The 27,274-nt window shown below is 43.1% G+C and overlaps 1 protein-coding gene across 7 annotated transcripts; it reads right to left on the reverse strand.

The window, feature by feature from the left end:
* Positions 1-429: 429 nt before the first annotated feature.
* Positions 430-21,815, reverse strand: LOC115404122 (NXPE family member 3-like). Of its 7 annotated transcripts, none has more exons than XM_030113315.1 (8): positions 21,698-21,716; positions 21,554-21,598; positions 13,809-13,920; positions 13,206-13,649; positions 11,423-11,715; positions 11,116-11,186; positions 1,600-1,806; positions 430-1,517 (listed from the first exon to the last, which is right to left on the reverse strand). In XM_030113315.1, the coding sequence occupies exons 3-8, from the start codon at positions 13,902-13,904 to the stop codon at positions 967-969; spliced, it is 1,662 nt and encodes a 553-aa protein (XP_029969175.1). In that variant the 5' UTR covers positions 13,905-13,920; positions 21,554-21,598; positions 21,698-21,716; the 3' UTR covers positions 430-966. The 7 variants fall into 7 exon arrangements, with proteins under 7 accessions (XP_029969175.1, XP_029969177.1, XP_029969174.1 ...); XM_030113317.1 differs by lacking the exons at positions 21,554-21,598; positions 21,698-21,716 and adding an exon at positions 15,132-16,246 and having other exon boundaries at positions 13,206-13,513; positions 13,610-13,649; XM_030113314.1 differs by lacking the exon at positions 21,554-21,598 and having other exon boundaries at positions 21,698-21,815.
* Positions 21,816-27,274: the final 5,459 nt, after the last annotated feature.

Consider the following 27,274-nt stretch of genomic DNA (forward strand, 5'->3'; position numbering starts at 1 on the left):
GTCCAAACTAAAAGTCTGACTGCTCTGAAAGCCTCACCAACTGAAAGACAACTAATTTTCCTATCAAACGTGATATTTTTTCTTCAGTTTTGCCAAACAGGAAAGGAACAAGGAGCAGTTGTTTCCCAAACAGAAACTTTTATTTTCTCCTCTCTCCCACTCTAATGGACATGACCATATATGGGCGTACAGTGCAGTTACACAGCTGACAGCAGCTGTCAATCAAACTGTGACACTCAGTGCCTTCATTCAGTGACTCTCAAAAGCAGATGGGAGAAGCTAACAGCTCCATGTTAGTGGATGAGAGACGCTAACAACTCCATCTTATTGGATGGGAAATGCTAACAACTCCATGTTAGTAGATGGCAGATGCTCACAGCTCCATGTTAGTGGATGGGACATGCTAACAACTCCATGTTTCAGGCTGATAACGATCCTGATCATTTGAATCAGCTGTGTTGGAAGAGGGAAACATCTAAAACATGCTGGACTGCGGCCCACGAGGACCAGGGTTGAGTAGCCCTGCATTAAGTTGTCTGGTTGAGACAGTTCAGGAAATCTGTTCAGAAACTCTGGATTCTGCAACTTCATTGAAATTGAAAATTAGTGAAATTTACATGGCATACCACAGGTGACAAATCATTGAGAAAGTTTGTGTACTGCTGGCCTGAGAAGTATCAATTAATCTCTTCACTCACAATATTTTGGGTTGCGGGAAAAGAAATCAAGCAGTACACGGTCAAGTGCAATTCCTATATTTAATCATCTCCTCTTCTCCACTTCCTATAACACATTGCACTAACTCTTATGTCCACAATGTATCACACCGTGAATAGAAAATAGTAACTCTGCCACACCAATAACAAATATCCAATTACATTTGTTTAAGCACATAAAATAACCTAAACATCAGAAAGCATGTTTGTTACATTTTTGTTTTTTCAGAAGAACACAATACACCTACCCTTATTTTGAAGGGCAAATATATGACAAAACAACATCAATCATGTTCTTAATGATGGGACGGGGTGGGTGGATGTCATGCTTGAGATAGTGAGCCACAGTCATCTCCCAGGCGTCCACGAAATAAACATCCATTCCCTTAAACATGGTCCTGAGTATCTTGTCACGTTGCAGTGAAGGCCAGTCACCACCAAGCTGTGCTGAAAAGGGGCTTGGAGAGTTTTTCAGGTTTGCCGTCCGGATAATAATTCGAGTAGCTGGAGCTCTGGCTAGTAGTCGGACAACTGCCTTACGGATACTCATTAATCGACGGATGTAGTACTTGATGGGGAAAGTGGTAAAATGCGCCCAGACACCAAAAACTACAACTGTGGTCTTCCCTCCAGTTATTCCGTCGAGTTCATTGGCAACATAATGCAGCTCTGTTACTGGTGAAGGCACAATACGAATAGGAAGGCCATGGCAGCGGTATGTCACAAAGATGTTTCTGGCATAGTCCAGTGCCACATAAGGTCCAGACTGCTTCATGTTGTGCAGGTTATATACCTTGAGATCTGAAAGAATTAGAACAGAGAAGATGAAAGTTAAGATCAACAACTAAATTGAATGTGCGACAAGTTCATTTAGGGAAATTACCTGATAGTTCTCGAGAGAGGAATTCTAACCACTGCCTGACTGTAGAGTCTCCATACATGTGAACCACCTTGTCTTTGAGGCACTGGCTGATGGCAGAGGCGTTATTGAACCGTTTAACTGTGGCGCCACTCAGTGAACTCCACAGACCTTTGTAATAGTAACCAGCAGGTCCAGGTATGTCCTTGTTTGTGGTCGCTGCAAGTTCACCTATCAAAAGGTTACATCTTGTTGGCATATGAATTGATTTTTTTCAAATTTCAGCATTTCATTTCATTTGATTATCCAATCATTTTCAGATGTTTTTTTCAGCACATGCATCAATTTTCTTCGTGTCTTGCTTGTCATCAAAGAAAACTACCACATATTTCCATGGACAGTCATAAATAATTCTTAAATTCTTTGCAAATTTGTGGAGAGAAATATCCATCCTTCTCTTATATATGTGAGGGCCACAGCCGTGTCTGTGTGGAACAGTGGACACTCCCATATTTTGTTCATATTTTGTCATTTCAATTGTGTATACTTGTTAATTGTTAAGTTGTCATGTATAGTTAATGCACCTTGGTCAGAGTACTACAGAGAAAAGGGTTGTGTGGTTTACTGAGCAGGTTCAGGTGAACAGACACTTTTGGGGGCAGCAAAGGCACCAGCAGGGGTCCTTAGGATGCTCATTGCTCAGTGTAGCTGGAGCTAAAGTGTATGCATGGCAATGCTGAGGTGTGCTCCTGTGTTCTGTCGCAGGTGAGTGGTGGAAGTGAGTAAGTGACACTGCACTGTGATGAATGAATATGTGTGTGCCTGTAAGAGAGAATGCCCATAAGTGAAATCCCGACAGTAATTAGTGTGTTGAAAGTGCAATAAAGACCCGCGATTATATGGTTCACGTTTGAAAGGTTCAGAAAGGAATAGCCACGAGAAGCCAACAGGTTGAAGTGTGTGCTAATCAAGTGTGTGAGAGTGTGAAACTGTGTTAATAGATGCTTACAATTTTTAAAATATAATTGTTAGTGATGTGTTAATAGACATTGCTCAGTGCAGCTGGAACGAAAGTGTATGCATGGCAATGTGTGCTCCTGTGTCCTGTTGCAGACGTGATAAAAGAAGCGAACATTTCAAACCCATACATGCCTGGACAATTTTCAATATGTATGCACAGGTTTGCAACATATAGCTATAACAGAAGGTAACAGGAGCTAAAGTCAACTTCAGCTTAAATGTCACAACTGGCTCCTCTTAATATGGAAGACTCGTGAAATGACTTTGAGTCTTTTCCCAGATGGCTGAACTCTGAATCTGTCATGAAAACTGATGACAAATAAACAGAGAACTTGGTTTTACAGCTCAGCTCCCTCTTCGCCATATCAGTGTGGTAGAAGTGGTCTCATTGCTGCAGCCACCTGTCCTGCTCTGTGGCAGATCTCAATGTATAAACCCCAGAAGAGGAACTGATCCACATCCCAATTGTAGCACACTCAGTAATGAAATATTCCTGCCTAGAAGACAAGATCATTTGACAAAACTGAGATGTCACCCTCCAGCAGCCCCACATGATGCCCTCCTGGCCTCGGCTGCCCATTGACAACCTGATTGTGAAAATCATGAACAGAAGGGGTGACAAAGTACAACCCTGGGGGATAGGGCTGTAGCGATACACTCATTTGACGATACGATACGATACACGATATTCAGCTCACGATATGATATATATCACGATTTTCGGCCAACGATATGATCCGATACGATTCGATGCAACTCGATACGATTTGTTAAACTAACATCATTTTCTGCAAGATTTTCAGGGGAAAGTGTGATTTTGGTGACATCTTGTTACTGTTCCATTGACTTGGATTGATTTAACCGAACTGAAAAAAGAATGCATCAAATACACAATATATGGCTCTGACTATGCAGAGAGAGTCTACAGCTTGCAAATGCTGCACAAAGTGAATCAAAGACGTGGCGAGAAAATGTATTTTTAATTGAAACAGTGCAAACTGTGGCTTGCAAGCCTTTGTGAGGTGAATAAAGTGCAACAGCATTCCAGTGCACATTGAAAATTGCAGCAAGTGGCCTGTTCTGAACAGTTTCTTTTACAGTTTTTTTTAACTTCACATTTAACTTCTGAGGGTATCCCTCTAGCCACCCAGTTAGTAAACATAGTACCTTGGTTACTCTAAAACAGCCAATAATTCAAGTAACAACGTGCCATTTGAACACATTTAACTCACTGGTGACGTTTGAGGTGCGCCCGTAGGTTCGTTGTATTTCCTGAGTATTTGACGTTTGTGTGACACAGCTTGCAAACCGCAAAATTTTTGTCCAAATCAACACTTTCTTTCTTCTTTTTAAAACTTTTTAAAACATCTGATGTAACCCTTTAAGCCCTGGGCTATTTTTCAGAGCCTCTTCTCAAAAATGACATACCAAACTAAAAAGAGTATAACACTGTAATAACTAGGCCTATTTGAGTGGTTACTGTCTCCTCATAAAGTGAACACTTGTAAGATTTGTCCAGATGTGTAAATATCAGTATATATGTTACTGGTTAAGTGTGACTGAAGATGGAACACAGCACAAATGAAAAATTTTCAGTCTCGCCTAAAAAAAAAAAAGCACTTTCAATGTGATCATCTCTTTGGAAAAATCCAGCTGCAGCTCTAAACCTCCATCAGATCATAGACAAATATATGAACACTCTCTCTGCAAAGGATGACTCTGTGAAAGTGAAGCAGAACAACATTTGATAGGTTTTAGTACAGACAGGTCAGGCGATGGCACACTTTGGCACACTGTGGTGCCATTTGTGAAATCTGAATTTTCTAATGTACCAAATCATATTTTTCACTTTTATATCACTGCTGAGGTTCAAAACATCCAAACAGAGCAGTCTCTGGCGTGACTGCAGTGGAAATTCACACAGAGCGTCTGTTTACGCTCAGCAGGACGCTCCGTGCGTAAAGCCTCCTCTGTATACAGGCTCCCAGCTCCGCAGCGGCTTCATGAATACAGACACCCCGTACGTCATTAGATTCGTCTGAGCCAATAGAATGCAGCAGGGGTCACCGACATGTGATTGACAGCTCTGTTAGCCAATCAGAACAAGCAAAACACCGTCATGGCGCAGACAAACTGTATGGCGCTGACCAATCACAGAGCTCCTTGAGGCTAACTGGGGGTCAGTTTTACGCCCGGATTGACGTCAGAGGTGGCTAAGTGGCTAAGCTAAGTGATCCCGATGGACAATAACCGCATAATTCGGACTCTATATGGACAAAAGTCCAGGTAAGAGGCGATTTTTTTTTACCGCAGTTTGAAAACGCGATCTTGCTGTTGGCTGTTTTAGTGGCATTTTCTGGCAGATTCTGTGGTTTTAGACGGCTTTGAGTGGTATGGTTGTAACCAGCGGAGTCTCAGCTCTCGTCTGAGAGGCTGTTTGTGTGAATTGTATCATGTTTCATAGCGCTACGATCAATATTTCGGCGAGTGGGTTGACACGATCACGAATATGGTTCATAATTCATTTAGCCTTATAATAGCGTTAATGTTATAATGGCTGATATATTCGGTTAGACCAGGTTCTGCTGTTTAAGCATCATGACATTCTGTGAGAAATAATCCATATTATTAGACAATCTCTGAAATGCTTGCTGCCAGGCCCCCAATTGGGGGGCGCTCGGGTTTAAGACACGGCGGCGCTGGAGTTAAATTGTCTGCCATTTTCTCGATCCTTCTTGCTCTTTCTTCTTCTGTGGGTAACTTACTAGAAGTGCTACAGCGACACCAGTGGCTGGCTGACCTAATTGCTCTTCCTGCAAAGCAGACGGAGCAGGGGAAGGGGGCAGCGAGCAGAGTGCAGGACGGAACAAGCGGGATTTGAATGAGACTTAATCTATCGATACTTGCGGCTGAAAGATCGATACTTTCTGGCGAAAAAAAATATCGATTTATATCACAGAATCGATAAAATTGCCCAGCCTTACTGGGGGAGTCCAGTGCCCTCCTTGAACAAGTCAGGCATAATGCTGAGTAAACAGACCGATAGCGTGCAGCAGCAGTTTCGATACGCTATACTCCCAAAGCACCGCCCACAAGACATCTTGGAGACATAGTGCTCGACAGCACTCTGTCCTTCCAGTCTCACATAAATTGCATTACTCAGTCTGCTTACTTTCACCTCCGCAATATCAATCACCTCCGTCCCTCCCTCACTCCTCACGCTGCCTCCATCCTTGTCCACAGCCTTGTAACCTCCCGTATCGATTATTGTAATGCTCTCCTTTTCGGCCTCCCTCAGAAATCACTCCATAAACTTCAACTGGTCCAGAATTCAGCTGCTCGAATCATCTCAAAGACCCCTTCTCACCACCACATCACCCCCATTCTCCAGCACCTGCACTGGCTCCCGGTCAAGCATAGGATTCATTTCAAAATTCTACTGTTCACTTTTAAGGTCATCAATAACCTCGCACCCCCATATCTGTGTGACCTCCTCCACATCTCCACTCCAGCTCGCTCCCTCAGATCCTCCTCCTCCATCCACCTCACTGTGCCCCCTGCCCGCCTCAGCACCATGGGGAGCAGGGCCTTCAGCCGCTCTGCTCCCCAGCTCTGGAACTCTCTCCCCCCGGACCTCCGTAATCTGAACTCTCTGCCCCTCTTCAAGTCCAGACTTAAAACCCATCTGTTCAGATCTGCATACTCCACTTAGTTGTCTCCTACTATTCTCAGTTCCTTACCGACATTATTTGCTGTGTTGTTACCTATGATTTTATTTATTTATTATTATTATTATTGTTCCTCTCATTGTTGTTTTAACTTTGTAAAGTGTCCTTGAGTTCGCTGAAAGGCGCTTTGAAATAAAATGTATTATTATAGTCATAAAGGACAAAAGGACATGAACTCCTGATAATCTGTGAGAGAGTAAAGAGTCGGTCTGTTGTTTCATGGCCAGGTCAGAAAACATGTTTTTGGGTGAGGTTTATTCATGTTTTTCTGGGTCATATTTTTGAAAAGTGAATTTATAATCCAATAACAAAACACCACTCAGGTTCATATCGGGGAGGCCGTGTGTCCCAGTCACCGCCTCCAGGTCTCACTGTCACTCCCCATGTGGGCGTTGAAGTCCCCCAGTAGAACAGTGGAGTCCCCAGTCGGAGCACTGTCCAGCACCAGCCCTTCTCGAGAGATTGGGTTCCAGAGCCCAGGCTGTGTGTGGAGGTGAGTCCGACTATATCTAGCCGGTACCTCTCAACCTCCCTCACAAGCCCCCCCCCCCCCCCCCCCCCCCAAACGAGATGACATTCCATGTCCCCAGAGCGAGTCTCTGTGTCTGAGGATCGGGTCGCTAGGCACCCGCTAGTCACAGTTTGTCCATAACAAACACCATGTTCAAGCACAGGGGTGTCCATTACCCACTGAGCAAAAAGACGTTGAATCAACGTCTTTTTAAGGTCATTGTTGGACGTCCCAGCAACGTCCCCACAAGGTGCAGAATGTAACGCCAGATGACGTCTTTTTTTTTACGTAATTTCGACGTCGGGTATCGACGTCACCAGGACCTTCAGACAAGGGCCAAAAAAAGAGGGGAAAATATAATTTAAGTTGACCAAAACCTAATCTCCGGGTTTGCGGACCGAATTCGCGGCATATTCATTCAGGAAGTTATTACAGATGGGTGACACTCGAGATTCGAACTCATGACTTACTGTTCGCCGATCTTCAGCCTTACCTGTTGAGCTGTTAGTTTATTGAGCAAACCATTTGTAAACGGGAGGGTGACCACTATTTTGCGGAATACTACTTATCCTAAAATAAAGTGGTGGTTTTAAAAATGTATATGTGTTTCTCCAAAGTTCACAATTTGATGAAATTACGTACTAAATTTAACCGCTTGGGCCGCTCTTTTGTTAGACATAATTCTATCTTTACGAGACAATGAAAACAAACAGACTCAAAGAAAAATAAATACAAGGCGGGGTTAACATTCACATAAACACTTTTCCAATGGTAAATTATCAACGTTGTCTGGATGTTGAAATAACGTTGTTTTTCAACTGACATATTTCAGGAAAATTTTTATAACTATTTTAAAAATACTGACGAGTATATACATCTGAAGAATGTTGATATTTCAATGTTGAATCCACAGTGAGTTTACGACACAACTTCAACCATTTACTATCAACGTTGTTTTGAGCCCAAGGTTATTTTCCTATTACTTCATTTGAATCAATCACCAGCAGATGCTAACTCGAAATGCATAAAGACGGCATCCAACCTCCTGACAAGCCAAGGTACAGCAAAATTCACAGGTACAGGAAACTACGATCACAATCCAATTCTTTTTAAACAGGTTTTATTGCGAAAACTTCACAGTACTCAAAATACCGGACCAGTGACGAATCTGCAGCTAACTCTTCCTCCATCCGCTGTGCCAGCATGCTATGGTGCTGACTGCCCTCAAAAGGGACTGTGACCGGCCGGTCCAAGGTGGATCCAGACTACCGTCGGTCCACAAAAGAGGAATCAGGGTTCCCCGACAACCGCTGGACCAGCGATTAAGGGAAAAACACTTAATTAGCCCGACAGCAGCGTCTCCAGCTCCGTGGTTTTCGCAGTAAAGCGTACACATCTGACACACCTCCACTTCCGGGTTCACTCAGTCAAGCTAATATACATTATGGCAGCCAATAAGTGAACACAGACACAGAACTTCCTGTCTGTCGCCCTTCAAAATAAAACAAAAATAAAATACATCAAAACCCGTTTCATACATAATACGTCATCTCATCTCTTTCAGATGGTAAACACTTTTAATCAAGGAACATAAAGTTTCCCCCGACTTTCGAATGTTCAACCGCATGTAGACGTCGATATTGGGTCCTAATTTCGACGTCCAGATCTTCAACGTCATCTGGACGTCGAAATTGGGTAATAATAAGACGTCCAAATACCGCACCTATTTTGGACGTCCAAAATAGGTCGATAATTGGTCTTGGACGGACCGACGCAATATGGACATGATCTGGATGTCCATATGACGTCCCATGTTTAAGGGGTAGTGCACTTGGCACCAGGACACCCGAGGTCGGAGGCTGATAATCGACTTTGTTGCCGTTTCATCTGACCTCCGGCCGTGTGTTCTGGACACTCAGGTGAAGAGAGGAGCAGAGCTGTCGACCGATCACCACCTGGTGGTGAGTTGGATTCGCTGGCGGAGAAGGAAACCAGACAGACTTGGCAGATCCAAACGTGTTGTGAGGGTCTACTGGGAACGTCTGGTGGAACCCTCTGTCAGCATGGTTTTCAACTCCCACCTCTGGGAAAGCTTCTCTCATGTCCGAGGGAGGCTGGGGACATTGAGTCCGAGTGGACCATGTTCTCCACCTCCACTGTCGAAGCAGCTGCCTGGACCTGTGGTCATAAGGTCTCCAGTGCCAGTCGCGGCGGCAACCCCCGAACCCGGTGGTGGACACCGGAAGTAAGGGCTGCCGTCAAGCTGAAGAAGGAGTCCTATCGGGCCTTGTTGGCTCATGGGACTCCAGAAGCAGCTGACAGGTACCGGCAGGCCAAGCGAACTGCAGCCCGACTGGTTGTGGAGGCAAAAACTCGGGTCTGGGAGGAGTTCGGGGAGGCCATGGAGGAAAATTATCGGTCGGCCTCGAAGAAATTCTGGCAAACCATCGGCGCCTCAGGAGGGGACAGCAGGTCTCCACTAACACTGTTTATAGTGGAAGTGGGGAGTTGCTGACCTCAACTGGGGATATCATAGGACGGTGGAAGGAATACTTCGAGGACCTCCTCAATCCCGTCGCCACGTCTTCCATGGAGGAAGCAGAGGCTGAGGTCTCAGAGGTGGACTCATCCATCACCCAAGCTGAAGTCACCAAAGTTGTTGGTAAGCTCCTTCGTGGCAAGGCACCGGGGGTGGACGAGATTCGCCCTGAGTACCTTAAGTCTCTGGATGTGCAGGGACTGTCTTGGTTGACACGTCTCTGTAACATCATGTGGCGGTCGGGGGGCGTGCCTCTGGATTGGTGGTCCCCCTGTTTAAAAAGGGGGACCAGAGGATGTGCTCCAACTATTGGGGGTCACACTCCTCAGCCTCCCTGGGAAAGTCTATGCCAGGGTACTAGAGAGGAGGATTTGACCGATAGTCGAACCTCAGATCCAGGAGGAACAATGCGGTTTTTGTCCTGGTCGTGGAACACTGGACCAGCTCTATACCCTCGATGGGGTGCTAGAGGGTTCATGGGAGTTCGCCCAACCAGTTCACATGTGTTTTGTGGATTTGGAGAAGGCATTCGACTGCGTCCCTCGCGGTTCCTTGTGGGGGGTACTCTGGGAATACGGAGTCTGGGGCCCCTTGTTCAGGGCCGTCCGGTCTCTGTATGACTGGAGTAAGAGTCTGGTCCGCATTGCCGGCAGTAAGTTGGACCTGTTTCCGGTGCATGTTGGACTCCGGCAGGGCTGCCCTTTGTCACCGGTTCTGTTCATCATTGTTATGGACAGAATTTCTAGGTGCACCCAGGGGCCGGAGGGGGTCCGGTTTGGGGACCACAGGATTTCATCTTCGCTTTTTGCAGATGATGCTGTCCTGTTGGCTCCATCGAACCTGGACCTACAGCATGCATTGGGGTGGTTTGCAGCCAAGTGTGAAGCGACAGGGATGAGGATCAGCACCTCCAAATCCAAGGCCATGGTCCTCAACCGGAACAAGGTGGCTTGCCCTCTCCAGGTTGGTGGAGAGACCCTAGCCCAAGTGGAGGAGTTAAAGTATCTTGGGGTCTTGTTCACAAGTTGGGGACGAATGGAGGGCGAAATTGACAGATGGATCGGTGCAGCGGCCGCAAAAATGCGGTCGCTGTATCGGTGCGTTGTGGTGAAGAGGGAGCTGAGCGGAAAGGCGAAGCTCTCGATTTACCGGTCAGTCTACGTTCCCACCCTCATCTATGGTCCTGAGCTTTGGGTCATGACCGAAAGTACAAGATCCCGGATACAAGCAGCTGAAATGAGCTTCCTCCGTAGGATGGCTGGGCGCTCCCTTAGAGATAGGGTGAGGAGCTCAGTCACCAGGGAGGACCTTGGAGTAGAGCCGCTACTCATCCACATCGAGAGGGCCCAGCTGAGGTGGCTCGGGCATCTGTTTAGGATGCCTCCTGGACGCCTCCCTGGGGAGGTTTTCCGGGCATGTCCCACCGGGAGGAGACCCCGGGGAAGACCCAGGACATGCTGGAGAGACTATATCTCTCGGCTGGCCTGGGAACGCCTTGGGATCCTCCCGGAAGAGCTGGAGGAAGTGTCTGGAGACAAGGAAGTCTGGGCATCTCTGCTGAGACTGCTGCCCCCGCGACCCGGTCCCGGATAAGTGGTGGAAGATGGATGGATGGATGGAATTTATAATCCTCTTAATATATATTCCAGTACAGTACTGATTGTGACTGTGACTTTGTCCATTTCATTTTAACAATACATTGTTGGCAAGGCATGTTGCTTGGAATTAAAAAATGAACTTACCTTTCATTTTTGGGAAAACAGTGACATGAGCAGGTCCTGAAGCTGGAATACCAACATTCATGGTGACACCACTAAAGCAGAGCAAACATATTTAAATTGGTGGACAGCAAAACTAAAAGCATTTCAAAGGTTTGAAAACTGTTTTGCAAGTTGCACCTGTGTCTTGCTTGAGACCAGTGCTGCATAAACAAAGTGAAACTTCAGTTCTCAAGAAACTGTTGCTCCAAACTTTTGATGGTCCATTTATCCATTTCCTTCAGTTGCACTGTCATTTAGCTCAAGAGTCATCGACATGTTAACTACTCACTTTTTAAAGAGTATGTCCTCCTTGGCCTTGGGGGGGTTTTGGTAAATGCTGAAGTGGTTGATCCTGGCATCACAGCTCAGATTCTGTGGCTTGTAGCAGAACCACAGCTCACCTGTATTGAGGTCAGTGTAGTTACACTGTGGCTGCTGGGTTGGAGGCAGACACACACTGCACATGGTTTTCTGAGTGAGCAAGCCTGAATGAAAAGTGCTGTAGAAGTCCACTCCATTAGGCTTTTCACCGGCAAATCGCTGCAGGAATGGGATTGCCTCACTGGGATGTACCAATGTTACCTGATTGAACAGAAAACCAAATAAAATATTCAGAAGCAATTACTAAGTTGTTGTTGCAGTTAGCAGTTAAGCAATGAATATTTCTTGATTTGTGACTTTCTCTCCAAGACCTAAATCCATATTAGTTGTGGTGTGACGTAACCCAACACAAAATAGGGCAGATAACCTTCATGTGGTTGAGGACCAGGGCCTCAGATTGGGAGGTGCTGTTGCTTCCCACTTGGCTGCAAACACCCCCCCCCCCCCCCCCCCACCCCCCCACCCCCACCCCTCCTCCTCCCAGTGCATGTTGTAGGTCCGGGTTCAATGAAGTCAACAGGACAACATCATCTGAAAAATACCAGCGATGAAATCCTTTGGTTCTCGAACTGGACCCCCTCAGGCCCCTGGCTGCACCTAGAAATTCTGTCCAAAAATATTACGAATAGAACTGGTGACAAAGGGCAGCCCTGCCAGAGTCCAATATGCACCGGGAACAGGTCAGACTCACTGCCAGCAATGCAAACCAGGCTCCAACTTCGGTTATACAGAGATCGGACCACCCTCAACAAGGGGCCCCGGACTCCAGACTCTGTAGTCCCGAAGTCCCCGTCACAATGTACTATGAGGAGCATGGTCGAACACCTTCTCCAAATCCACAATGCACATGTGGACTGGTTGGGCAAACTGCCACGAACCCTCAAGCACCATATGGAGGGTATAGAGCTGGTCTCGTGTTCCATGACCAGGATGAAGACCGAGGTTCGATTATTGGTCTGAACCTCTTCTCCAGTACCTTAGAATAGCCTTTCCTGGGGAGGGTGAGTAGTGTGACCCTTCTATAGTTATAGCCAATCCAGAGCCACTGTCCCCAACCATGATGCCATGTTGCAGAGACTTGTCAACCAAGACAGTGCCTGCACATTCAGAGACTAAAGATTGTCAAGCCGAATCTCATCCACCCCTCCGGTGCCTTGCCACCTCAGTGACTTCAACGTGGGTGATGGATGAGTCCACCTCTGAGACCTGAGCCTCTGTTTTGTCTATGGAAGACATGGCGATGGGACTGACAGCCTCATACCTGTCATTGCATAACAGGCATGAGGCTGTCATGCAATGACAGGCTCATCACTGAGTTTGTTGGGTGCTTGGCAATGATAGAAACATTAGATTCAGGTGGGTTGAAGCAGGGAGATAACTGAAACATGCTGGATAGGGGCTCTCCAGGAACAGGATTGAGCACCCCTGCTGTACGGCCTAACTATGGCTTCATTTATTTCCAGTTTAAGGCATGGATTTATGGCCATCTGAGGTAAACGGTATTATGCAATCACTCAACGTAGATTTTTGGTGAGGGGTGGATATTCTGACAACAGTTAAAGTTATATCACCCAAAAGGTTACAAAACAAAACAAAAAAAAAAAAACTTTCTCAGATGTAGAAACAAAGCAGTTTGAGATGTTTCCATTCACAAAAAATTCAAAAAATATCAACAATATTGAACTTATTACCTCAATCTGTGACTTTCCTTCCCAGGGTAAGAGGAACACAGCAGAGTAGGTGCCATTGAGATGATCCACCACTTGACCTGCCACCCCTGCTTCAACTGTCCGGTTGTGTAGCCGAACCAGGAAGAAATCTCCCCCATGAGTCTTGGGACGGCCCTTAAAGTCAAACATCTTGATCATGACCTCCAGCTGATCCCCCACGAGCCACGATCCACCTCCTGGCCTTGGGAGAATGACAAAATTGCTGCGGGCTGCATTGCTGGTGTCATTCAGTGAAACAGGAAGTGGCACAGATGGAGTATTTGGCCAAGCTATGGAATTTAAAAGAGTGTTTTCCTCATCAATCTCCTTGGGAGACAAAGGTCGGAAGGTGCAGTAGTTTTGATTAGAGCCTGGATCACTGGAACCTCTTATTTTCTTGAATGGAGGATTTGGTGTTCTCTGAAACTGGCAGAACCAAAGTATTGTTACTTAATTTTCCTTTTATGCTTGATTTAAACACATTTTATCCAGTAGTACAGTGTGATAAGATTGATAAGATCTGATAATATTGCTTCAAGTGCAACATAGCAGTCACTATCCTCAAAGCTTACTATAGGTTCTCACCTCCAGAAAGTCGATGTGATAAAATATGTAGACAAAAAGACTCAAGGTCAGAAAGATGATGCCAGACTTCAGTAGTCCTTTCCAAGCTCTGTCCATGGTGGATTCAGATTTCCTAGTTCATTTGATGAAAAGAAATTAACAAATTTAAAGATGGCAAACCAGAGGTACACAACAGAATGAAAAATGAAAAGTACTTTTTTTTTTTTTTATTCAGAAAAGATATTCAACAGTTTTAACTGATTCCAAATGAATTTCTTCACTAATCCAGTTGAGACCACTTTGTTTAGACTAACTTCTTCGCCTGTAACTTAAAGGTTTTATGTTTATTTTTTACTTGCATGGACAATATGCAAATTTAAAAATAGTTTTTATGACAATGAGTTCCATAATGCTTCAGATAAGTTTGCTTCATCAGCTCAAGATGTAACACGATTTTTGTGTCACTGTCTTTGGTTCACTTTCTGCATTTGCCTGGTGCACGTTTGCACCCTCCAGACAATTGGCAATAAATTAACGATACAGAGAAGTTTTTTCAAGTGTGAAATAACAATTATTGAGTTTTTTAAATCCCTTGACAAAACACTTCATACACAGTAAGTTGCAGGTCAAATATGTCCTCTGCATTTGGTATACATTAGCTAACGTTAATGCTAAATAGATACACAAGGCAGCATGTTATGGGTTAGTGGTGGTTAAACTTTCAGCGTTTTTGCGGAGAGGGCTGTGTGTGTGAAGATAAGGGAAAGAAGCTGTTTTTCTTGGGAACATGAAATATTTTGTGTTGATGCTACAGTAAAGTTTATGGGGGGATAATCAAGGACAATCAGGATGAGAGGATGACCAACATGGAGCCATAGAAAACATGAGGCCATCTGGTGATGGAGTCAGATGACTCATGTTGATGCAGGATGCAGGTAATAAACTATGCATGAAGGCGGGCCCTCACACAAGCTCTTTAAGCTGAATTGCCAGAGGATCGGCTCTCTGTTCCAGGACCAAGGGAGACACTGGAGGAGAGAGAATGCTCAAATTTAGGTGAAGACATTCCAGGTGTTGTTGTTGTACGAGGGGGGACCCAAAAGTTCCCGGACTGTACTTATAAAAAATAAAATAAAAAAAAAAGATTTCAGACTTTTGGCCATTATATGTCGCTATAGCATAGCCTTAAGCATAACTGTGAAAATTTTCACCTCCCAAAGACGCACAGACAGCTCACAGGCAGTGTTTATGTTATTACAGTCCCGCTCCCTTCTTCAAAAAATCCGAAAATGGCGGAACGCGATTTTGTTTTCTACTGGGAAAAACGGCACCAGAAACACTCACCATGATCCACACCGCATACAAAGATGAGGCTCTGGGGAGAACACAGGTCTATGGGCACTTTAAGAGTGGTCAGATGTCCATCGAAGACTCGCCTCGCTCCGGCCGACCCTCCACCTCCCGCACAGAGGAAAATGTCCGCAAAATCGAAGCTGTCCTGCTTTTTTGATGTCAAAGGGACGGTCCACAGCGAGTTTGTGCCACCCGGGCAAACCGTCAACCAGGATTTTTACCTCGAAGTGCTGCGGCGGCTCCGGGAGGCGGTCAGGCTGAAGCGGCCGGCGCTGTGGGAGAGAGGGGACTGGTGGCTTCATCATGACAACGCGCCAGCGCACAGGGCTCTGCGCGTAAAACAGTTCCTGGTGAAAAACGGCATGGCCCTGCTGCTCCATCCGCCGTATTCCCTCGATTTAGCATCTTGCAACTTCTGTCTCTTCCCAAGAATGAAAAAGGCACTGAAGGGCCGGAGATTTGATGATGAGGAAGAGGTGCAGAAAAAATCAAAGAACGCTCTTAAAGCGATCATTACGCACAAATTTGCCGACTGCTTTGAGCAATGGAAGTCCTGGCTGCAGCGCTGTATTCAAGCCGAAGGAGAGTACTTTGAAGGTGACAGTGTTGACTGAATGTGAAAATAAAAAAATTAAAAGTTATAACCACAGTCCGGGGACTTTTGAGTCCCCCCTCGTATATAGCTGAATAAATGTAAACTTGAAGTGAGATCTCTTGGTACTTTTTTCTTTCCTCAATCAAAGAATGCACAGCAAGGATTTAGGCTTCAGCAACCACAATCTTATACATTCCCTATAAGGATTTTCTGGACGTTGGTTCCTGGTGCAGAAATTTCCTTTGTGTACCATCTTTTCTAACACTACAGATATGCTGAGTGGCAAACCCACTGTGGAGTATAGTGAGGTGTGACGAGGTTCACAAACGGTGAAACACTCATTTATGAATATCTGCACCTAGTATACCGTGCATTATCCTATATGTTATTTTGATTAATTGTGGGCCTATTCACATGTATGAAAAAATAAACAAAGGAATATTTCATTGGCATGATTCTTGCAAAAACCATTTATTCTCTATTCATAAACAAACCTGCTTTTTTCATAAGGCATTGAATGCATTAGATTGGGTCGCTAGTTACTTAAAAAGTAGACAACAATATGTTGAATTTGCAAATTATCAATCTTAATTACAAACAATTCAGTGTGGAGTTCCACAAGGCTCAGTATTAGGGCCCAAACTTTTTATTTTATATATTAATGACCTCTGTGATTTTTTAAAAGTGTTGTGCTTTGTCCTTTTTGCAGATGACACAAATTTTTTTGTGTCTGGAAATAATTTAAAAACATTAATAAAAAAGATTGAGGAAGAAATGGTCCTGCTTCAGAGATGGTTTAATAAAAATAAATGATCATTAAATGTAAGTAAAACAAAGTTTATGATGTTTTCAAATCAAAAAAGTCCAGAAATTGTAAACTTGAATTTACATGGAAATTGTATAGAAAGAGTGTCTGAATTTAAGTTTTTAGGGAGTATTCATTGATGAAAAGTTGAAATGGAAGTCACATATTGGACACGTAAAGAAAAAAATATGTAGAAATATTGGTGTGATGAGTAAAGTTAAGTATTTGTTAAATTGTAATGCATTGAGAATATCACTGTTCTTTAATTTAATTAATAAGGTCAAGAAATGTCTCTAGTGCAGCACTGCAAGCAGCTGATGAGAAACTGTTTCTTTCAACTAAGAAAAATCTCCAAACTTAGGAAAATGGCCTCATTCAATGATTTGGAGCTCATCATTCATGCTTTTGTCTCATCGCGTTCAGACTACTGCAACAGCTTGTTCTCATGCCTGAATAAGAAGGAGCTTTAGAGGTTGCAACTTGTGCAAAACTCTGCAGCATGAATTTTGACCCGCACAAACAGATGGATCCGCATCTCTCCCATTTTGAAGGAGCTTCATTGGCTGCCAGTTTCTTATGGAGTCAACTTTAAGATTTTGGTTTTAACCTTTCGGGCCTTGCCCGAACAAGCTCCTTCTTATATTCGCGACCTGCTCCAGCCCTACTCCCCTGTGAGGGCTTTAAGGTCTGCGGACCAGAATCTTTTAAAGGTGCCACGTACCCGGTTCAAGACAAGAAGAGCCCGATCATTCCAGGCCGTTGCTCCCAGGCTCTGGAACGATCTCCCACTCTCACTTCAGTTGTGACTGTTGACACTTTTAAGACACAACTCAAAACCTTTTTATTCTCTCAAGCATTTGTGTAGTTTTTCGGGCCTGTTTTGATCTCATTTTTAGTGTTGCTTATTTATCGATGTGTATTTAATTGTTGTCTTATTTATGTATGCTGTGAAGCACTTTGTGGCTTTTTCTCTGTGAAAGGTGCTATATAAATAAACTACTTACTTAATTACTTACTTTTGTCAACCATAAAATCAACACTGATTCATATATTGCACTTTGGTCTTATGCGATTTTTTTCATACAGACCCAATATCATGTGGACACACTTTGACCTAATAACATCAGGAGTCTGTTGCACTAAAGAAGGATTTGTTCATCCAGGATAAAATACTGATTCAGGCTGATCCAATCCAAAACAAGACGGCCCAGGCTTAATTGATTGCATTAAAGACTGAGCCAGGACGAGAACACAAAGATTCATCAAGCCAGGTGAAACCAATCCTGGATTAGCATGCACACATAATTTCTCAAATAGACCATTGTGATCGATAACAGAATCACACATTCACCATGACAGCCAGAGTGGCATACTTCTCTCAACCGGAGCAGGAAATTCTCATGAGGAGCCCACACCTGTCTCATTTCCTCTAACCCAAACCTAAACCTAAACCCAATAGCATCACTATACACTATATACTATTCTTTTTCTGGTTTAAAAAATAGTGTTATATTTCTGAATTTATGGAACTTAAGTAAACCAAATGGTCAGCTGAGAATGGGCTTCTATTACTATTAAACATGTGTCGCATGAAAAAAGTGTGAAAGAATACATTGTTTTGGGGTCATTTGTGTTTGTATTACATCAGAAGTGTTTTGGGGGGGTGGGGGGGTGATGCTTGTTCCTGAGGCATCCAAAGCTGCATGCAGAAGCTTCAGTGATCTTCTGTTCCCTTTTATTTTAAATTGTTAACTAACATATACAAACTTAAAAAGTATACAGTGCATACGAGTGTAAGGATTATAATATAAACTTCCTGCTGAATCATACAAACCTCATGCAGACTGTGGTCAGAGCTGCTCCTGTCAGCCAACAACATAAAACGATTCCTTAGAATAAATCATGAGGAAAATATTAGTGTCACGCCCTGTGCCCCTGCAGCCTTGTGGGGGCGCTCAGGGCCGGTTATGGTTTTGTTTGTCCCCTGTGCTGCTCCTGCCCCACCTGTTTCTGTCTGCTCCTGCCTCGTTACCACCCTAATGTGTTGCACCTCTCTGGCCCTCTATTTAAGTCCTGCTCCCCTGGTGTGTCTTGTCGGCTCCTTAGGTCTGTCTGCGTGCTTCTGTGTCCTTGCCTGCATGTCGGCTCGGCATTCCTGTATTCCTGTGTTCCTGTGTTCTTGTTTCTGAAAATAAATGAGTTTGAACTCCACCTGGCTGCCTGCGTGGGTCCTTCCACCTGCACCCATGACAATTAGCCCTTCCGACTGATGGGATACCAAAAAACTAACATCATCAAAAAAATTGTGACCACTGGACAAAAAAAAAGAATAATAAACAAGCTCGACTCGAAAATAATAAACCTTTCATGGTTCAGGAGACCTCCCAGTTCATATTATCCTCTTAAATAATAGAAAATATATTGTAGCGGCCATAGGGGCCGCTGAGGGCCACTGCCTGTTGACTGTGTTCGCCACAAGGCACCATGGGTAATGGGACTGAGTTCGGGGGCCGTTCAGGGCCTGTTTGTGTGTGTTTTGGGGGGTTGTCTGTGTTTCCTTTTGTGGTGATTGTTTGTTTATTATTGTGTGCTGTTTGCAGGGACGGACTTACCATTAGGCAAAACTAGGCAGTTGCCTAGGGCCCCAAGTTCTTGGAGGCCCCATAAAACTCCTCATACACTTATGGTTAATACAGTTATTACTTATTTGTACACATTAATTATGTTTTGATTGAAATCCTGTCGCTAAAATGCCAGCAGAATGCTTACTGTATTATGTGTGTCTCGGGGCCCCCCCTTCAGTCTCCACTACATTGGATCAGTCCATCTCACTGCGCATGTGCAGAGAGGATCCAGGAAGACAGCAGCAAAACATACGAAAACAAACGGCGCAAAGACAAGAGAAGAGCAAAGAAGAGAAAAGAACAGAAAAGAAAAAGACGATGAAAAGAAGCTATGCCAGCGGTGCTGAAAAAAGGAGGAAAAAGGAGGAAAGCAGAAAGCTGCTCTCAAAATGCCCCAAAGTGACAACATACATACTTCACTTTGGCAGCGGCGAGCAGCAGCAACCCACCACGGCCCCAATCCAAGTTGTCCCTGACCTCGCCGGCCCCAAGCCAAGTCGGCCCCCGATCAACTCGGCCCCGACCAACTCGGTCCCAAGTAACTGTTCCAATGGAACAGAGCACATTTAGAGCAGCCGCACGTTATTATTATTTTTTTTAATCCTTGTGAATGTCTGTGTGCATCTCTGCAATCAGCGGATGGTGCGTTCAGGAGCATCGGAATGTTAATTACTACTGAAAATAACCGGGGTTACAATGGCTACATGTGAAGGATTTGTGTGAGGTGGAGGTGTGTGTGTGTGTGTGTGTGTGTGGGGGGGGGGGGGGGGGGGGCACATCCCCCCGTACCCCCTAAACTGACGCCTATGTGCAGATGGTTTTAATAAGACAGATGTTGCAGCTGAGGCTTTACTGTTCATGGTATTTATCATGTTCAAACTTAGTATGAATCAAAATAAAATACAATATTCACAACAACCAACAAGTGTAACGGCGACGTCGACACCTGTTTGGGAGGGTCAGTTGTCAAAGTGTGGAGATGAGCAACTAGTGAGTATCAAAATGGCGTGTGTGTTGTCTTCTCATTTCAGAGGGCCCCATTCCTGCCTTTGCTTTGGACCCCAAATTTGTTAAATCCGCCACTGGCTGTTTGCCACCGTTTTGTGTTCTTTTATTTTGTTGTTTTTATTTTGTTTGACATGGCCTGCGCGCCTCTGGGGAGGGCGCTATTGTGTGCACTGTGGGTTGGTTGTTTTCACAATAAACTCCTGTGCTTGTGTGAAACTAAAGAGCAGACTGAGTCCTCCTTCGCTGACTCGGCTGCTCGTCGAGATTGCCACAATATATAGTTATTTGAAACACCCAATGCATCGCGTCGGGTGGCCCTTTTTCCGCCAAGCACACTTATAATGCTGTTGGAGTGCACTGATTGGCCTCTCGGGTTTCTGATCCAGTTTTGCCAGGCGAGATGGACACATATCGTGCTACGGCGACTTGTTCAAGCAGCTCAGCGAGTTTCAACATTTGAAAAGTGACCATGTCAACAAACAAAAAGATGAACTGTGTCTGAACTGTGACAAAAATGACAATGTGCACTTAGCATTCATACATGTCAAACCTATTTACCCAGTCAGGTGGAGCCCTGTTTGTAGTTTTACTGGATTATGCTGGGACAAATTGTTCTTCACGGCCACCATTCAAGCAGAGAAAGAGTGCTGTTCACTGATAAAAGGCTGTATTTACATGATATTTTCATACAAAAATGAAAAACCTTTGAGAATTTAGCAATTCTTTCATGTGCATGATCTTATGTTATAAAACAAACTTCTGCTGCATACCAAAATGAGCCATTTCTTACAATCTGAGACTTCAGGCATTGAAAGCAACTAAATGAAGGTGTGAGTGTCTGAGCCCCTCCCAGAGTGAAGTTTATGACTCGACCTGAGACATGTTAATGATGCCACTTTGGACAGGTGTGGTGAAGTATTAAACAGAGAAACTTCATCATAAAGTAAGCAGTCACATTTTACAGAACACGTTCTACAATCTTGTGTTGTTTACAAGCAGCTTTCCAGAAAAAAAGGAACAAGCCAAAGTGTGTTAATCTGGACCTGGCAACATGATCAGCACCTGATATCTAATCTAAATATAAAACACACCTTTACAGTTTCATATAAAAGCGAAGCACCACCATCGACCTCTTACAAACAAAATATCAATTTTATGAATAGTTTTTAACTTGTTTGATTAGTGCCATGTGTTAATATTTGTCCGTACTGTTTTTTAACAGATAATTCACTTTTGTGATGTTTAATTTAAAAAAAAAAAAAAAAAAAAAAAAAAAAATAGCATTGTAATTGTACAAGAATGTGCTTTTTTGTTTAAAGGCATCTGAATCACACTTGAAATCCTGTAAAATTAGTATAGATTTGCTGTTCATTCAACCCACCTCTGTGTCAAGATTCAGAATGGAAATTGATTTTGTTGAACACATCTAAACACAAAAAAATAATCACAAGATAAAATCTTAAAGCCTTAAAATCAACAATTTGTTTCAAGTTCTTGAAGAGAAAAAGAATACAGGTTGTGTTACCTTGGCTGAACGTGGTGGAAAACAGCAATGAAGTCCAAGAGTTTATCCTGCTGTCAGAATTTAAATATCAGATAAAAGGAGCCAGATGTAGAATGGAGGCAGACGCAGACAGCAGCGCTGCAGGAACCACCCTCTGTCATAAATGCCCTCTTCTCACGGATACAGCAGTTGATCAACACCTGCCAGGCAACAAAACAGAGTCTGAGAACTACAATCAAAACCTTTAACAAAGTAAATATGAACAAATCTTTAGATGCATGTTTAAATTGTTGAAGATCATTGAAATATAATGAAACAGAAGGTTTTCTTGTCATAAATTGTCATTTGGTGTCATGTTCAGGTAGGCGGTGCCAAGTTGTTTTTACAGAGCTGTTGCTGATCGCTGTGAATTGTATCACCAGTGGTGCCGGGTGAGGATCGTTTCCCTGATAGGCAGTGGCTCCATTTAACAGACTTCACCCAGCGTGGGTGTAAAGCATCGTTCACCCCAGTCAGTGTATGACTGGTGATTCAGCACTCAGTTCTTGATACGTTTGTCTGACTCTGTGTTCTGTCTCCAGTCTGGTGTCCTGTACAGACACCACTCCTAACTCACTCTGCATCCCAGTCCTGGCCACCCGGCTCCTCCAAGCGCTCTGGTTTCCTCCAACAGTCCGGAAATATGCATGTGAGGTTAATTAATGGCCTTACATGACCCTAATGATGTCGGACGTGCCTCCCTTACTATTGGTCAGTACTGTTTTGAGTAGGGTGACCATATTTAGAATTTCAAAAAACAGGACCAGGACCAAATGCAGGTGGGCTTCTCAGAGGTTGATGAACATGCTTTAAATTTAACTTCTTTAACAAAATAAAATGAAATGTAAAAACTTGTAACAAAATAACAACTCTCTTAGATTCTTTATAAATATTAAATAATGTTCTAAATATGAACACTTATGTTAGAAAATCCAGCTTCAGCAATATATTTCTTAATAACTGTAATATGATAGAAGAATATAAGAGTCTCACCAAAATACTAACTTAACAAACAAAAAAGATACAGACTTTAAATCTTTAATTGTTTTCTTCATCCTGCTTCTCTTCTACATTCTATTTTTCATCTTGGTATGTTGGAAATTTTTTTTTGCAGTTCATCTGAGAAGGTACTCTTAAGCTTTGGCATTTTCCTGCTCCGCTGTCGAATTAAGTAGAGAAGGAATTCATCAGTTCTCCATAAATAGTGTTGTAAACAGTCGGAATGCATTGATCTCATACTTCGTGCTAACGGGGCTAATAAATAGAATTTAGATTGTTCTGTGATCCCACTCTATAGCGATAGGAGGCGGTAATGCGCATATTGAAATGGTGCCATCTGCCGTTAACAACACAGAAGAAGAAGAAGAAGAAGAAGAAGAAGAAGAAGAAGAAGAAGAAGAAGGAGCGCTCCGCTGTCTGAACAGCCCCGTCTGCTCCACTCCGTCTCTGTGTGTGTGTGTGTGTGTGTGTGTGAGTGTGTGTGTGTGTGCGTGCGCTGCGCAGATCGGCTCACAAAACCGCCTCTCGGTACTTACGTTGCACAACAAAGTATCATAGTATTGTGTGCAAAGCGCTGGTCAATTTACGTTTATGTGCTATGAGAAACAGTGAACCCCGGAAATCTCCTTGAATTTAAAAAAACCCGCCCAGACGCCCCGGACAGGACGTAAAAAGTGGGCATAAACCCTGGTAAAAGAGGACGTATGGTCACCCTACTTTTGAGGCTGATTTGTTCTGTGGGTGGGGTCTCTCAGTGGTGCACTGGTGGTTACAATTGTTTCTCTTCTGGTAGCTTGGGGCAAGATGCCTGTTGTATTGGCTAATCATGTGACTGAACAAACCTGTATGGCTGGACAGAGGCTCTGGGTTTCCCACTCATGTCAAATGAAGGCTCACTTGCTGTGTGTATTTGATACAGTTTGCAAATATATATGTATATACATACATATATATATATATATATATATATATATATATATATATATATATATATATATATATATATATATACGTATAGACATTAGGGCTGTCACGATATCAAATTTTCTCTTCACGATTATCATGGGCCAAAAAGGTCACAATTACGATATCATCACGATATCAGCAAAAATTTAACTAATAATGGTACAAATATTCAGATTCATCTTTAATTTCATTTTTGTTTGTTTTCTCTTTTCCCAGATGAATTACCATCAGAATACCTGTCAAATGAGGAGTTGAAACAATATGAGAACAGTAACTGTACAACTGCAAACAAAAAGTGTAGTTACACTCAACCAATTAAAATCTGATGAACTGATTAACAGAGGATCCACAGTGTTACCCCCCTTCGCAGATGCTTTAGCTCAGGCATTTCTTGCGAATTGGTGTGTCGTCAAACTTGTCTGCTTCCACTTTTAGGAACCCAAAAACTCCAACACTGCCGACTTGACTTTTTTCGGGTTAGGATAGAGCGTCTCGCTGTTGTTGTCAGCCACCGCTGACATGTTTAGTTCACTCATGACGCTCGCTAACTGGGAGCCACGCTAGCTAGGAGCCGTGCTGCTACCGCTGCTCTGCTGTGTTTATATCTGAGGAGAGGGGGAGAGGTTGGGGTGCTGCAGGAGGGAGACGAAGCAGGGCGGAAGAACAGGAGCGGATTTTGAAAATCCACTTCGACATGTTTCAAGTGGCACTAGATCCTCTATGCAATATTATCATATGCACATTTTAAACACGATATTGAAATTTCATTTTTTAATACCACGATTATTATCAATACCGGTATACCGCGACAGCCCTAATATTTGTATGTATACATATACAAACATATATACACACACAAACACACACACACACACACACATATATATATATATATATATATACACACATACATATATATATATATATATATATATATATATATATATATATATATATATATATATATATATATATATGTATATATTTACATATATATATAGTAATGTAGCCGTTTGGACAATCAGGTTCTTATGTTCACCTCCAGGTTGCTCTTTGTGCTCTGCCCTATGTTCACAAACGGCAGTAAAGAAACCGGAAGAGGAAGAAGCTTCACCAACATGCAGAGAAACTTTTGCCGTGTCTCACAGCTGCCGTGGGTGTTGATACTCGGATGAGTTTGAGCCGGAGTTTTTGGGACGTGAGTTCATTAGCTGCGTTAGGCAACACAAGGCTGTTCGCCACTGCGTCCTGTAGACCATGCATTTTGTGAATACTTTAGACTGAGAGACCGCTTCAGTTGTCCATGTATCTTTTTTGTTATTTATCAGTCAGTGTGCTTTGGATTTTCATGTACTGGGATTGCTCCTGTTGCAGGAGATTCGTGTCCAAAATCTATGGGTTCTGAGGTGGATGGAGATCCCCACCTGTAAATGTATTAGTTGGCACTCATCAGAGGAAATGGTGGAAAAAAAAACCAAAAAACAAAAACAAAAACAAAAAAAAGAATGTGTTTACTTTTTAATTTAATTTTTCTAAAAGCCAGTTATGAAGCCAGGTATGATTCAGTAAGTCAGTCCAGTACATGCTTTTAACCTTTGAGGTCGCCACTTCAAAAGAGAGAGCATTTTTACATATGAATGTGTAACTTGTTTATAATAAAGCATGAAGCGCTTTTACCAAAAACATCCACGCATTGTAAACGATGGTGAACGGGAACGAGAGGATCCAAATTCTGACCGTTTTGCACTTTGATCTTGTGTGATTATGTCCGCATACACTCTGCATGTGAACACACTCTAACCTAATTACTTCAGGTGTGTTGAGTTAAACATCAACCTTTTCTATTGTCATCCAGGTGTTTATCATCTCCAACTGGTCTGTTTGCATCCAGTTTTTTTTTTGTTTGTTTCCAGCCAATTACATACTTACAAACTTTGATAAATTTAAACAACTGCAAAGCAAGACACAACCCACAAGTAAGAGTAACCCACAGAATGTAAAATAAAAAATAAGAATAAAATGCCAAATGCAGATTTCATATATAGCATGTAGTGTTTGAGTTGAGAGTAATGCATAACATCAATCCAGCATGGTCATCCATCCTTTTGAATGTTCTATTGATTGTTAACATTTAAAGTACCGTATTGATCCGAATATAAGACGACTCAGATTATTACACGATTATTACCCTATTTTTTAAAGATCATTTTGGAGAAAAAAAATGCTGAAGACAATAAGGTCACCCATAAAATACATTTTTATTATACAATTATTATAAACTCAAAAACTCACTACTGAGATAACATTTCACGAGATATAAAATGAAAAAATAAGAAGCCTCAAGGGGTCCAAACTGCATAAATGATGTAAATAACTTTCCAGTGCCTTCAGCTGAATCACGGCTCTGGTGATGGACATTCCGTCTTTCCGTCTTTCAGAGACGTATTCACTCACCCTTCTATCAGTCTGTCTGAAGCGTCCGCTCTGGGACCACGGAAAGCTTTTCTCATAGCGTTAGCATTCTGTGGGCGTTTTTTTCTGTGCTCTCCAATATCGAACGAGGCGCTCTGCTACACCAGATCTCCTGGCGGCTTGGCAGTTGTTTGATGACTCTGCTGTGTTGATCACCATCAGTTTAAAGTTGGTGTCATAACTTCTCCTCTGTTGTTTGCTCAGTTGTCCAGCGTTCAGCCCCTTTGTTCCAGATGATCCGCCATTTTTCATCAGATCATTTGATCTCATTTCATCGCTCCACTCGCTCTCTGGTCAGTGATACTTTGGCTCCATCTAGCGGCGCGGATGCGTATTGACCATCTACTGTAAGTCTGCGATTATAACACGACCCCACTTTTTAGGATGCAGTTTCTGGAAAAAAACATTGTCTTATATTCGGGTCAATACGGTATGTTGTTCTATTTGGGCATGTATGTATGCCCTCATTACAAAAACAAACAACAGCACCCATGAGGGGTTCAACATGACGTGAATGCAAAATGTTTTCTGAAATGAAAAACACTGCATGTTCACTTGAATGTTTGTTGTTACCAGTAGGGATGTCCTCAGATATTCGACGATTCCTTCGAAGGGGCCTGATTCAATGGCCAATCACGCAGTCGAAGCATGCAAAGTGTGGTTATTAAACGAGGACCATTCAATTACAGTTGCATGGGGGTGCTGAATGACTGATTTTACATAGAATTGCTTATTTTTTTCCAAATAAATGTTATATAAAGCCTATTTGATATACATGTTAGCCTATCAAATATACTGTGGAAAAATTTGCTTAACTTGTACTTTTATTCAATATTCTATCTATTTAGTGTTTGTGAATGAACCACCATGGTGAATGGCACAGTCCCATTTTGCGCAGAGCTCCGTCACAGAGCAGCATCTCAGTGGTGATTTGGCTTAACTTTAAAAGTCTTACAATGTCGGAAAAAAACTTCAGAACAAGTCAAAGATGATCCAAAAAATGCCAAATGCAAGTTGTGTCAGCAGTTCCTTTCTTATCATTCCACAACAACTATATATATGGCTTTCCACCTTAAACACGTAAGTAGCCAGATAATTTGGTGTATGAAAGATGTTTCTGTC

The sequence above is a fragment of the Salarias fasciatus genome, chromosome 17, assembly GCF_902148845.1.
Source record: "Salarias fasciatus chromosome 17, fSalaFa1.1, whole genome shotgun sequence".
Taxonomy (NCBI): Eukaryota; Metazoa; Chordata; class Actinopteri; order Blenniiformes; family Blenniidae; genus Salarias; species Salarias fasciatus.